Genomic DNA, 14,568 nt, shown 5'->3' with positions numbered 1-14,568 from the left:
AAAATAAATCTTATTATTTAATTAACAGGCTAACCAGTTACAGGACCTACGAGCTAACCTACTAAAGCCCTGACACGATACAATCCTATAAAAAATGGGTTGTGTGACGGGCCCTAGTGTTTTTGCCGCCCGCAAGACCCGCTAGTATACAAATCTACGCTTGGCAGAGCCCCCCAGCACATGTGGGGCCGTAAAGTAATTTTCAAAACTTTACAGTTGTAAGAGTTTTTTTCCATTAAACAAATGCAGTTTTTTTTAATGAAAAAGAAAAATCTTAACTCTCTCGCTAACGTATGTGAGAGTGGCGGAAACAAGAAGGAAGATCGTTAACAACTTTACTGAGTCGTTGCCTGTCATCGTCTCAACTCAACTCAATCCATTTCAACTCTATCAAAGGTAAAAATGTTTATTTTACTTTTTATTTTTTGTGTTTGGACAGTCTCATAATTTCCAATTCGTTCTCTGATCTGATCAATCTTTTTTGTTTTGGTCCTTTTTTTAAATTTAAAAAAGATTACTCATTTCCATCTGTTTGGTTCCTCAGAAAGCTACAGAAATTTGTTGGAATAACTGTGTTAATTTTGATATTTGTGAAAATTTCACCTGAACTACGGCATAAGTGAGAAGCACGCATTGATTGTTTAAACAGATCATAATTTTTACCGGTTTCATGAGAATTGGTTTGAAGATTATGGGATTAGGGTTTTGATGGGTTTTGGTATTTTGGGTTTGTGTTATGATGATATCTTCTTTAATTACTTAGAACACTTGAAATCAGTAGGTTGATTTAAATGATTTAAGTTTTCTTCTTGAATTTCTACAATTTTGGATTGTATTATTTTGGGAAAGTTGACATTATTGGACTTGAATTTCTTCATTATTGTGCTGTGGTCTTGACTTTCTCAACTCCATATCTTTCAAGTTTGACTTGCATATAAATTATTTTCTTTTTGGATCATATGATCTTGTTGACATATTTGGTTCATATTTGTGTGATGTACAACATTATTATACTAAAATTCAGCGTGAATGGTAAAAAATATTTGTTATAAATGTTACGAATTTGATGTTTTGCATTTCAAGGGTGGTTATATTTTATCAAAAGATGCTACTCTATAATGTTGTTAGGATTTCACTGCAGAGCAAATGGAAATTCTAATTTGATGAAAGAATTGTTTTTCCGAGAGAATTCTTTTACATAAATGTGTATTGTGTGACCACTTAAATTGTATTTCTTCTGAACCTTTAGCATGTGTAGCTCTGATCTCAATCAGCATAACATTTTTTAAAATTTAGTTTTATATTTTTAAGGATTTGTGAAGATGAGTGATAATTTAATGGAGAAAGTTAGTGCCTTTGGTGAACGCCTTAAGATTGGAGGAGCTGAGGTGAGCCGCAAAATGAGTGAAGGCATGAGCCAAATGAGCTTTAAAATGAAGGAGCTTTTCCAAGGCTCAAATCCAGCTGATAAGCTTGTTGAGGATGCCACGTCAGAGACCCTTGAGGAGCCTGATTGGGCCTTGAATCTTGATATTTGTGACATGATCAATAGTGACAAAATTAACAGTGTTGAATTGATCCGTGGCATAAAGAAGAGGATCATGCTGAAAATCCCTATGGTTCAATACTTGGCTTTGGTGTTGCTTGAAACATGTGTTAAGAATTGTGAAAAGGCTTTTTCAGAGGTGGCAGCAGAGAGGGTTCTTGATGAAATGATCAAGCTGATTGATGATCCCCAAACTGTTTTTAATAATAGGAACAAGGCTTTGATGCTAATTGAATCTTGGGGTGAATCAACAGGAGAACTCCGCTACTTGCCTGTTTATGAAGAAACATACAAGGTACTTATAAAGTCCATTAAACCATTTGTTTTGTTGCCTATAACTGGGATAGGAAAATGAAAGATGTCAAATGTTTTTAAACATTGCATTTTCTTAAAGGTGATATATACAGTGATTACATTAGGCTTGGATATTTGGAAAATAATGTCCACTTGAATTGATTTACTGAAGTCATGTTGAAGTATTGTTTTACCCTTTTTCCTTTTGTCTCCTTATCACATTAATAGTCTTGAATGATAGTAGTTTCAGATTTTTAGCTAATAATTATGACCTTCAACAAAAAGGATTAATTATCAAATATCAAAAATTATTTTTCATATTTTTAAATATATAAATTTATTTTGCTCGTAGATTGATCCAGAAATAATAATTCACTTTCTTGGTATTTTACATATGTTTGAATAAATTTCCTGATAAACTTGTGCAAGTAAAATGTGTGGTTTAGTGTTATGCTGAATCAATTTGTAAATTTCTTCAGCAATTTCAGATTTATGACTTTGAGATTTTCTTGTTATGGCTTTCTATTTTAGAGTTTAAGATCCAGGGGCATCCGGTTTCCAGGACGTGACAGTGAGAGTTTGGCACCTATTTTTACTCCTCCCCGTTCAGCACCAGAAGTGGATCCCAATCTTGCACAGCACATGCAGCATGATATTCCTGTGCAAAGCTTTACTGCTGAACAAACAAAGGAAGCATTTGATGTGGCTAGAAACAGTATTGAGCTTCTTACAACAGTTTTATCCTCTTCACCCCAACAAGATGCTTTACAGGTTTTCTTTCTAAGTTTCTTGCCTCGTTTCAGCTGTCTTATATTATTGTATCCTTCTTCTGACCATATAGAAGTTGGTCCTTCAACCTAGATGTGATATAAAAATGCATGAATTCTCTTATCTAATATTTCTCATTTTATTTTTTAATTTGATCTAGTTAAGTTGACTGTTCTGAAGTCTCAAGGTGTTGTCAAGAAACATTCTGAGGACAGGGATTATGAAAGTAAATTATTTAGATCGTTATTCCAGTCTGATATTTGGTCTACTAGTAGATACTTTGGAATAGATTATATGCTTAAAAAATGGAGCTAAAATCTCCTGCAGCTCTGATGGGCTGAATTTTGGGACAAACTCAAAGGTGTAGTCAAGCAAGTTTTCCACTAGATGGATATTTTGTGATGCCGATTTGCAGCTGTTATAAATATAACTAGAAATATTTGTTTTTGTATTGAATGAAAAACAATTTAATAAATAATAATTAAATGTTAGATTTGGGTGTTCAGTGAGCTCCTTAAAGGTAAGAAACAAAGAAGAGTGAAGTCTTAGTTGAAAGCAAAGGTAAGTTGAAGAAATTTTTCTGAGAATCTCCACCATAATTTTGGTCCTTTGATTATTATTTGAGAGAGAGTAAGTGATGAAGAACAGCACCTTAAATTTTGCAATTAGGGGCAATTACATAGCAACAAGGGTGATTATGCAATTTGCATATTTTATTTATATTGTTCTTTGGTTGGATATCTAGCTAATTTTAATCTTATATGTTTGTATTTGAGTTTTATTTATTGCTGGGAGATCATTTCTTATTTGACCTGATATATCTTCTTCTCTTTATCAGATTAGTAGTTGGCTGAAATTTATATGCTGGCATTATCTAAACAATTAATACTAGGAGAGTGTTAGACTAAAAAATATTTTGCTTCTTTTAGTTGTAAGACTCTAAAATGTCCTTAAAGGTGCTTCCTAGGAGGCCTCAGTGAGATTCTGAGGTTCTCTTTAGTTCCATTCTCTTTAATTTTTTTCTTGCTTGTATTATGTCCTTTTATTCAGTACATATCATATTAATTTAATCCATTTTCAGTATTAGACAAAAACTTTAAAAATACCCTTAGATGTTGTTTACTGTACTATCTGCAGCTTTGTTTATATGTACTGTTATTCATGCTGCCAAAGAAGTTGTGAGGCTGTTAGCTTTGACCAAAACTAGTCCCAACTTTAGGTGTTGTTTTCATCAGTAAGAGGGTAACCATTACTACTTGTGAGCCAATAGATGAGCTCATTGATGAAGAGATAAGGTTTCATTGTTGCTACATTTGTATGAGAATAGACTGGAATTTTTTTTTATTATTATTATTTTTTAAATGAAGTGTAATTATGATGTTGGACAAATGAAGTAAATTGTTGAGAAGACTGAAAGTGAGAGAAGAGACATAAAATAAATTATGGAAGCACTAGATTTAGGCCTCGGTTAGATTATGAGAAATCAATCCTTTATTCTTCAACATGCTATCTTCAACATTGAAATAAATCCTAGTTATGTGACTGTCATATTACTCAATCCTAGTTGTCATTCCAATCTGCACTATAAATCCAGCTTAGCCGACCAGAGTAGATTCTGGTTTTGTTTATCTTGAGTAAATCCTTGCAGTTATCCTATAATCCTGTAATGCTTTTAGTTATTTTTATGCCAAGATCAATTTAATATTATTATCTCAACGCTTTTGAAAGATCACCTTCAACATGAAGGCCTTAATTCAACGTTATTGTACCTTAGGCCATTTTTTTTTGTTTGGTGAAGAAGCATCCTTAGAATTTCTAAATAATACTCCCAAAGTAATTTCAAGACATCTAATTCTGTTCTGTTCATCTTTATCAGGAAGCTTTCTGAGATAGTTTCTTCTAGATTAGTTCTGGCTGTAACATCTTCTTTTTGTTAGCATACAGTTAGTAATCTGTATGCTCATTATATTTAGTTTATGATATCACTGTCATGGTTTTGTGTTTTCTTTTTGCACATATTGACTGAAGATCTAATCCACATTCATATCTGCTTTTTTCATTATTAAAATTCCATGATTTCTCATCAAAATAAATAAATTAAAAAATAATAATTATCGTTTCATAAGGGAAACTTGTTCATGGAAATTATTTGCCATGAACAGACTCAAGATTGACTCATCTAAAATGCAAGAAAAAGAACAAAAATCACCAAAATAAAGCCTAGATCTACGAATTGTAAAGGAAAACAAAATGAGAGAGATGAGAGAAGATTCTGGAAGAGAGAGAAAGTTTTTATTTCATAAAATGAGAATACACTGTGAAAGGATATTTTCATCCTTTATATACAAAACGGAGGACTGTTAGATTTAATGGCCTTTGGTTACAAGTTCCTGTTGATGACAAAAAGACCTTCAGATGCTCATTCTTCACGATAGAACTCCAAGTGAAAATTTCATTGAAGGACTAGTGCTTTGACTTCTCCCAATATACACTAATGTTTTTAATGCATACACTAGAATGTTGTTTAGTAATGCACCATCGTCTCCACCTATATTATAGTGCATGTGTGTGTCTACGTGTGTTTTATACACCTTGGGTGTTTTACCTGATTTCTAGTTGGCAGCTAGTTTTTGACCATGAATGATATTACATATATAAACAAATCTTAGTGACTTATCTATGCAAACTTATAGAACAATATATGATTGATTGATTTTGAAGTGAAAAAAAATAAACAATTATATCATCAAATCATATGTTACCACATTAGTTTGTATAGATAAATTAATAGGATTTATTTGTATATTTAGTTTTTTTCTTTTGATTCTAGAACCCTGATAGTAATGAAACTTGTGTCATAATCTCAAGTAGATGGCTCCAAGATGATTGCAATGATCCATTTGCGAAAATATATGAAACAAGTATTAGAATGAACTTAAGTTGGTAATGATTATTTTATTTGAACACTATTTTCTTGTTTGTTTGATATTTAGGCATATTATTTATATATATTTTTCTTGAATACTGGTTGTTGGTCAGGTGAGGCAATTGCGTATATTTCTTTTTTGAGTGCTGGCCATTGATCATAACGTCATTTATGCAAATGTTTTCTTCCACTTGGCAGGATGACTTGACCACGACGCTCGTACAACAGTGTCGTCAATCTCAGTTCACAATCCAGAGAATCATTGAAACTGCAGGAGATAATGAGCCCTTGCTCTTTGAAGCTCTGAATGTGAATGATGAGATCCAAAAAGCTCTTGCCAAGTATGGGGATTTGAAGAAGCCATCGGTGGTTCCAACTGAACCAGAACCTGCTATGATTCCTGTAGCTGTCGAGGCTGATGAGTCTCCCCATCACACAAAAGAAGATGCTCTTATTAGAAAGCCTGCTGGTTCCCGTGGTGGGTCCCATGGAGCAAGTACTGATGACATGATGGATGATCTTGATGAAATGATCTTTGGTAAGAAAGGCAGTGCGGGTTCATCTGAAGGTGGACATGATTCAAAGAAGCAGCAAACTCCAAAAGACGATCTCATTAGCTTCTGAGCTGTGTTATATACATACACATTTCATATCTTAGGACACGAGGCCTCACATTCTGCCGCAGATGCCTTGAGGCCATTTAGTAGTTGAAGACAATTGTGTTTTGATTTCAAATCCTTTAGCCCTCAAAAACACGATCATTGCATTCTCTTTTGAAGTTTCACTTGTCGTGTTCCTTCATTTCGTGTAATTAGTTTATCTTTGAATTTGGCTACATAATTGCTTTATGAAATATACATTGAAGTATTGACAATGTATGATGAACATATTGGAGCTCTGTCACTTTCATTTCTTGAATGGCTGGGGTTTGTGTCTAATCCCGTGTTACTGTTATATTCTGAATTTCTCATTTCGTGTAACCTGTCCAAAGTCTAAGGCAGGCATTACTGACACTGCCTACTTCGAGCTCACACAACCCAATTAAAAAATAAAAAAACAAAATCAATGAATCGACAACCACCAGTAAAAATGTCTGAAATTCCTAGCAAAATATTCTGAGATAACAAATAGAAAATGCTCGGCGTCACTGTTTCGGATTCAGATATTTTTACCATCTGCTTGCTCAATTCGAGCCTCTTTATTTCCACAATTGCAGCTATGGACATGGCTATGATAGTCAGAAATATCCCGACTCCCATTCGCTGCATGAGATTGATGCCCTCTTAGTTTCAGGTAATCATTTGTATCAATGGGATAATGGGCAGATAAAATTTGTACTTCGTATGGTAATGTGGGTTGATATACGGAGGGAGGAGGTGTCAGTGGATTTGTAAAAATGTTTTAATTGTTTTTGTTTGTGTTCACATTTTGTTTTGTTTTGGGAAGTTGAAATTTTTATCCTTATTTTAATTCGTGTATACATATATGTCACTCATCTTAAAGCGTAAATAAATATACCACAACAGTAATTTATTTTCTCAAAATACCCTTTTGATGCGACCCATACAGAGATTCTATTTTTTTATCTATAATTTTTTCTCTACAACTTTGAAAGATATTTTGTGTTAATGAAAACTATTTGAAGTAGTGAGATAATGATATAATATATAATATGACAATAATTAAAAATTAAAATAATAAGATAGTCACTGATGTCACTTTCAATATGGTGAAAGTGAGATGGAAAGGATTGATATTGACGTTACGGGTTGGCGTTGACGCTAACCCTCTTATTATAAATTTAATTTAAAAAATGGTGTGGATCATCTAAGTGAATTTAAAAATTTTGGAGTTAAAAATTTTTAGATTGAATTTCAATTATTTTTTACTTAATCTTATCTCCCTAAATTCTGGTTGGCGTTAATGTTCATATTAAAGCCACTTGTGAAGAACATGCAGTGAAAGTCCTAATGTGAGCCATAAAACATAGAATATTGCATAGAATCTTGCAGAGATTGTATAAAATATGAATATAATGTAATGTATTCAATAAGGAAAGAATATTATAATGAATATATATGAATAATACACTGACAAACAAAAAATATTATAATAAATATATATGATAACATACTGACAAGCAGAGAATATAATGAATACGCAGAAGACTTTCTTTGTTTGCTTCAATTTTTCTTTCACGTGAAAGCCTCGCTTGCTTCCATATATGTGCATGCTTTTGCAAATTTTCTACAAAAGTATTTGTTTGCTTGCTTTCATATAGCATTTATAACATAAATTGTTGGATTGTTTTCCATGCATGAAGAAAATTCAATGAATAGTTTTATTGATCATCAACAATGTTAACGTAATGGATAGACGACAGGTCAGGTTTCGTTATAAAAACAGAAACATAATTGTATCATATTAAATTTAATTCGGTCTGAGTTCAAAGTAAATTAAAATTTAATTTAGTCTAAATTTAAATTAATTTAACTTAATCTAATTAATTTGAAATTAAAATTGAAATTAATTTAATTGGATCGAATTAATTTTAAATTAAATTGAAGTGTGGGTGTGTGGACGGGGGAGGTTGGCGGAAACGCCAACACTTGGCAGGCCCGCCAAGGCTTGGCGTTTCTGCCAAGCTTTGTTTCCAATTTAGTAAGCCTTTTCATTAATTTTTATTTTCTGCCTGCAGATGGCTTATGAAATATTTTTTTTTAGTGAGTAGCGTTTATTTTATACGCTGGTGATTTTAATAAAATCTCACATCAAATATTATAAATACTTAAATTTAATAATTTTTATGAAACATTTTATTTTAAATATTTTGAAATAAAGTTGATGTCATTCATATTAATTTAGTGATAATCCTATTTTTTTTAATTCTAATTTGGCCTGCCAACCTTTTTTCTGTCAGGTTTGACTCCAATTTTACCTGTAAACAATCATTACTTTCAAAAAATGTTACTCATGACAAAATTCATTTTAATAATGCTAATTCCAGTTTTTTTGATTTCAATATTACATTAGGTGATGTCAATCATGTTAATTTAATAATGATAATTCAGTTTGTTTGATTAAGTTTGATTAAAATAATTGTCTTTTATTAATTTTTTATTAATGTAATTTAACGAATTAATATATATTTTCAGGTATTTGCAATCAACTATCAGAAAGGGGCGTGCAGATTCCATGATGCATACAGATTCTGAATGCACATGTTGCTTTGGATAACGATGGACACTGTGACTATAATTAGGAATAAACTAACATTTACTCAAAGAACTATTTTTTGGACAACCTGTTTCAAACACTTATTAGATTTGGCAATTCCACAGTTTAGTGCCGTATTTATTCAAGTAATATTATTTCGTATGAATAAATGCGGGAACCCAGACAGAGAAATGTGGTTTAGAATAAATAGTGTTGAGTTCCGATTCAACCTTGTGGAGTTTGTGCTAGTCATTAGTCTAATTTTCGGGGAGGACATGGACGTGTCCAACGATGTTGATTGCATGAGGATGCCTTGACTGAGAGAGGAATACTTCCCAGATATTCACAGGTTGTTATCCCATTGAGAGCTCGAGCAAGTAGTTGACAATCAAATTTGGGGAGACAATGACGACAACGTAGTGAAGTTCAAGGTCTTGTATTATACGTTTACGAGATTATTAAGGGCAGACAACAGAACCAAAATATCTAATCGTTTTTTGCATTTAGCGGATAATTTAGCTGCATTTAGTCGGTACCCATGAGGGACAGTGACATGGAATAAAATAGTTGAATCGATGCGGAAGGGTATTCATAACAAATATTAGTATTGTGTTGAACACTAACTGTCGTACACAAGTTTGCTCCCACTTCTTAGTTATAATATTTTGGGATATCCGATTATTTTCCAGGTAAGTATCGCATAATAGATAAAGTTTACATTCATACTAACGATTGTAAATACTAACCATAAATGTTGTACATTGTGTAGTATTGGATTTATGAGACGATTCAAAATCTATCACCTTATGTCCGTCTAGAAGCAAATGATCAAATCGCCTATGGTGCATATCCATCAAGGCAATGCAACAATTCACAAACTCAAAACTGGAAATTAATGTTCACATGGCACAACAACACTTTGTCTTCCAATTTAACCAATCAAATGATCTCCAAAACATACAGAGGATAGATCATTGGAAAGGGTATTTAAAGAGCTTTCTAATGGTATATTATAGCAATCACAACTCAATCAACACGACATTCAAAACTTGTTTCAAAGTTTGATGGCAAAATCTAAAAATGGCAAAATTACATACTGTGAACAGTATCCGGGCATACAACACACATTCACACTTTGGATTTCAAGGGTAACAAGAAAGTTAACTAAGGTATAAAGGAAATTTCCACCAACCTTGGGGTCTTCCACCACCAATTCTTCCTCCAAGATGAATTGGATAAAGGAAAAGCAACTAAAGAAAAGCTACAAAGCTTTACTTGAATATTTCATTATCAAAGAAGTCTAACCCTTTACAAGTGAAAATCCACTTTCATATATAAGAGCAAGTGGTGGCAAAAATTGGGCATTAATTTGACATGGAAGCTTTTCCCTTCATTTAAGTTTAACCATTCATTCAATACTAAGGCCATACCATATTAATTGAAGAAAACAACAAAAGGGAACAACTTTTCCCTAAAAGGTGGAACTATGTCCACCAACTAAAGTTACTTGCTTCCCATTTAGTTGCAATCCAACTAAATGGGCTTTATGGCATCTTGGGCTCCATTTAAGTGATGAAGGGCTGCCTCATCTACTTGGGCTTCAAGTGGGCTTGTAGTTGGCTTCTTGGACTCATTTAAGTTTCCATTTCATTAAGGCCTTGGATGCAAGTAATGAGATTGCACCCAAAAGTAAAGTTGGGCCAATGTGGAAAAAACAATGAATCTTTGGGCTTGCATGGAGCTAATTCTTCATTCTCAATGGTGGCTTGAGCCAAATGGAGATTTGATAGAGACTTGGAAGCTAGGGTTAGAGAGGTAGCCGAAAATACATCATCCCCCCCGGGTTGGGAAGAACTTGCCCTCAAGTCCTCAAGGTGGCTATCCTCCATGTATGGTGAAAGATCTCCAATGTTGAAGGTGGTCAAGACTCCTCCCATTTCATCTGGAAGATTCACCTTGTATGCATTGTTATTCACCCTCTCAAGCACTTCAAATGGTCCATCAGCCCTTGGAGCTAACTTACTCCTCCTTTTGCTTGGAAATCTCTCTTTTCTCAAATGCACCCAAACCAAGTCACCCGGTTTGAAAATGGATGGCTTCCTATGCTTGTTGATCTTCCTCTTGTGAGCTTCATTGGCCTTCATGATTTGAAATTTGATGGTTTCATGGAACTTCTTCATGGCAGCAGCTTTCTCCTTGGCATCCTTGTGAACTTGCACATCAAGAGGTAAGGAAGTTAGATCCAAAGGAGTTAAGGGATTAAGGCCATAGACTACCTCAAACGGAGAGTGATCGGTTGTTGCGCTTGGACTCCTATTGTAGGAAAATTTAGCTTGAACAATCTTCAAGTCCCAATCCCTTAAGTGCTTGTTAACCAAAGTCCTCAAGATTGTTTCCAAAGTCCTATTAGTTACTTCAGTTTGACCATCGGTTTGAGGGTGATGAGAGGTGCTAAACATGAGCTTGGTTCCTATTTTGCTCCATAATGTCTTCCAAAAGTGGCTCAAGAACTTGGTGTCTCAATCCGAAACTATGGTTCTTGGAATTCCATGTAGCTTCACCACTTCCTTGAAGAACAATTCAGCCACCTTGCTAGCATCTTCAGTCTTGGAACAAGGGATGAAGTGGGCCATTTTAGAGAATTTATCTACTACCACCATTATAGCATCCTTTCCCCTTTGAGTTCTTGGAAGAGCCACAATAAAATCCATGCTAAGATCCTCCCATGGCTGCTCCGGAATAGGTAAAGGCATGTAAGGACCAGGTTTGAAATGAGACTTGGACCTTTGACATGTGCCACACCTTGTAAAAATGGCTTGGACACCACTCACCATATTAGGCCAATAGAAATGCTCTTTAAGCATGTCTAAGGTCTTATTTATGCCAAAATGACCTGCTAATCCACCACCATGTGTCTCCCTAAAGAGAAGTTCCCTAAAAGAGCTCTTAGGGATGCATAATTTAGCTCATTTGAAAAGAAAACCATCATGGACAGAATAGTCTTCATATGCCCCTCTAGAACGCTTCTTCATGATCTCCCAAAGCTTATCATCTTCATTGTAATATTGTCTCATAAGCTGGAAACCTAGAACTCTTACATCGAGAATGGATAACAAGTAATGCCTTCTTGAAAAAGCATCAGCAACTACATTGGAAGAACCTTGTTTATATGCTGAAACAAAGGAGAAAGATTGGAGGAATTCTACCCATTTAGCATGCCTTGAACTTATCTTATGTTGGCTACTAAGAAACTTCAAAGCTTGGTGATCGGAATGAAGCACAAATTGTTTAGGCCTTAGGTAATGACTCCAATGATCAAGGGCTCTAACAATTGCATAGAATTCTTTGTCATAGGTGGAGTATCTTCTTTTGGACTCATTGAGCTTCTCACTAAAGTAAGCAATGGGCCTTTTGGCTTGAGTTAGGACTACCCCAATGCCAACTCCACTTGCATCACATTCCACTTCAAATACCTTATCAAAATCAGGTAGAGCAAGTATGGGGGCTTCACATAACTTCTTTTTAACCTCTTCAAATGCTTTGGAGGCTACCGTGGACCATTCGAACCCATTTTTCTTCATACATTCAGTGATGGGAGCCATGAGAGTGCTAAAATTAGACACAAAATGCCTATAAAAAGAAGCAAGGCCGTGGAAGCTCCTAACTTCAGTGAGAGTCTTTGGTTGGGGCCAAGTTTTAATGACATCTACCTTGGATTGATCTACTTGAATGTCATCCTTAGAAACTACATATCCAAGGAATACAACTTGGTCTACAAAGAATTCACACTTCTCTTCTTTTGCATATAACTTATTTTTCCTCAACACATCAAAAACACTTCTCAAATGTAAGACATGATCATTAAGAGTTTTGCTATATACTAATATGTCATCAAAATAAACAACAACAAATGCACCAATGTAAGGTTTGAGTACCTCATTCATAAGCCTCATGAAAGTGCTTGGAGCATTTGAAAGGCCAAAGGGCATAACCAACCATTCATATAAGCCTCCCTTAGTCTTGAAGGCTGTCTTCCATTCATCTCCTTCTTTCATCCTTATTTGATGGTAGCCACTCTTTAGATCAATTTTGGAGAAGACACAAGCACCATGTAACTCATCAAACATGTCATCAAGTCTAGGGATGAGATACCTATACTTGATGGTTATATTGTTAATGGCTCTACTATCCACACACATCCTATATGAGCCATCTCTCTTAGGAACAAGTAGGGCTGGAACGGAACATGGACTCATACTAGGCTTCACAAAGCCTTTTTCAATCAATTCTTTCACTTGCCTTTGCAACTCTTTAGTCTTCATGGGATTGCATCTATAGGCTGGCTTATTAGGCAATGGTGCACCCAGAACCAAGTCAATTTGATGCTCAATGCCTCTTATAGGAGGGAGGCCTGATGAAAGCTCTAGTGGGAACACATCTTTAAATTCAGCCAAGAGAGATTGAACTAAGGGATGGGCTTTTTTCTTCTCATGTTTGAGCTCCCCTTCAAGTATAAGTAATGCAAAGACAGGTTGCAAACTCAAAAGAGCCCTTTCTACTTGCTGTCTATTCATATACATACTCTCCCTTTTAGCTTCTTTCCCTTTGATAGCCTTGTTAGCTTCTTGGGGACTAAGAGGTAGCAAAGTAATGGTCTTCCCTTTGAATTTGAAGGAATAAGTGTTCTTTTTACCATTATGAGTTACTTCTCTATCAAATTGCCAAGGTCTCCCTAGCAACAAATGGCATGCATCCATGGGAACTACATCACACACAATCTCATCTTGGTAATGCTTGCCAATGGAGAAGGAAACAAGTACTTGTTTGGCTACTTGGAGGCTGGTCCTATTGCTCAACTATTGGAGCTTATATGGTTGAGGATGAGGTATGGTAGACAATCCAAGTTTCTCCACTAATGTAGATGGAGCCACATTTGCACAACTTCCACTATCTATAATCAAAGAACACACCTTGCCTCCAATGGTGCATCTTGATTGGAAAATTTAGAGCCTTTGTTCCTCATGTGGAAAAGACTTGGAATGCAATGCTCTTCTAATCACTAACATCTCTCCTTCATCAGCCCTTTGCATGACCTCCTATTCTTCTTCTTCAGCAGCTCTATCTTCATGGCCATAATCTACATTTTCTTCATCTTCTTGAAGAGATTCTTTAATAGCTTGAATCTCCATCAATGACAAAGTTCTTCTATTTGGGCATTCGACTTGGAAGTGTCCATAACCTTGGCATTTGAAGCATTTTTTATTGGAGAGATCAAGTCTTCCCATAATTGGTTTGTTCTTGCTAGGTTCTACCACATTTTCTTTCCCTTTCTCCTTGGAAGTGATTTCGACAGCCTTATAGTTGGATGGGGAACCCTTTTGAAAGGTGGCTCCCTTGTTGAAAGGAGGACTTTTGTAGAATGAAGTCCCCTTGGTAAATGGCTTGGCAACCGTAGACTTCATGACCTTCTTTTGCTTCTCCACCTTAATAGCTAACTTACAAACATCTTCAAAGGTGCAATATGGTTGCAATTCTACCATATGAGCAATGCCTTGGTTTAAACCACCAATGAATCTTGCAATGGTTTGCTCTTTCATTTCCGACAGCTTACTTCTCATTAATAGCTTCTCAAACTCCCTTATGTAATGCTCTACTCCATCACTTCCTTGCTTAAGGGTGTGTAGCTTGAGGTAAAGATCTTGTTTATGGTTGTCCGGAAGGAATCTTCTCTTCATAAGCTTTTTTAGTTTCTCCCAAGATCTCACTCTCTCTTTGCCATCCCTTTCCCTTTGCTTCTTAAGATTTTCCCACCACAAGG

The 14,568-nt window shown here is 35.0% G+C and overlaps 1 protein-coding gene across 1 annotated transcript; it reads left to right on the top strand.

Annotated features, from left to right (window-relative positions):
* Positions 1-239: 239 nt before the first annotated feature.
* On the top strand, positions 240-6,472 carry LOC123209045 (TOM1-like protein 1). Its single transcript, XM_044626761.1, has 4 exons — positions 240-396; positions 1,312-1,841; positions 2,372-2,611; positions 5,733-6,472. The coding sequence occupies exons 2-4, from the start codon at positions 1,323-1,325 to the stop codon at positions 6,156-6,158; spliced, it is 1,185 nt and encodes a 394-aa protein (XP_044482696.1). The 5' UTR covers positions 240-396; positions 1,312-1,322; the 3' UTR covers positions 6,159-6,472.
* Positions 6,473-14,568: the final 8,096 nt, after the last annotated feature.

The sequence above is a fragment of the Mangifera indica genome, chromosome 2 (assembly GCF_011075055.1).
Source record: "Mangifera indica cultivar Alphonso chromosome 2, CATAS_Mindica_2.1, whole genome shotgun sequence".
Classification (NCBI taxonomy): domain Eukaryota; kingdom Viridiplantae; phylum Streptophyta; class Magnoliopsida; order Sapindales; family Anacardiaceae; genus Mangifera; species Mangifera indica.
Note: the sequence above shows the minus strand (reverse complement) of the source record. Positions and strands in the feature narration are given on the sequence as shown.

What these genes read in the sequence shown, in the direction of transcription:
- LOC123209045 (XM_044626761.1), top strand. Translation starts at nt 1,323, where the DNA reads ATGAGTGATAATTTAATGGAGAAAGTTAGTGCCTTTGGTGAACGCCTT. An exon ending in TTTATGAAGAAACATACAAG is followed by an intron (nt 1,842 to 2,371) that starts GTACTTATAAAG and finishes TTTCTATTTTAG; the next exon opens with AGTTTAAGATCCAGGGGCAT. An exon ending in CCCAACAAGATGCTTTACAG is followed by an intron (nt 2,612 to 5,732) that starts GTTTTCTTTCTA and finishes TCCACTTGGCAG; the next exon opens with GATGACTTGACCACGACGCT.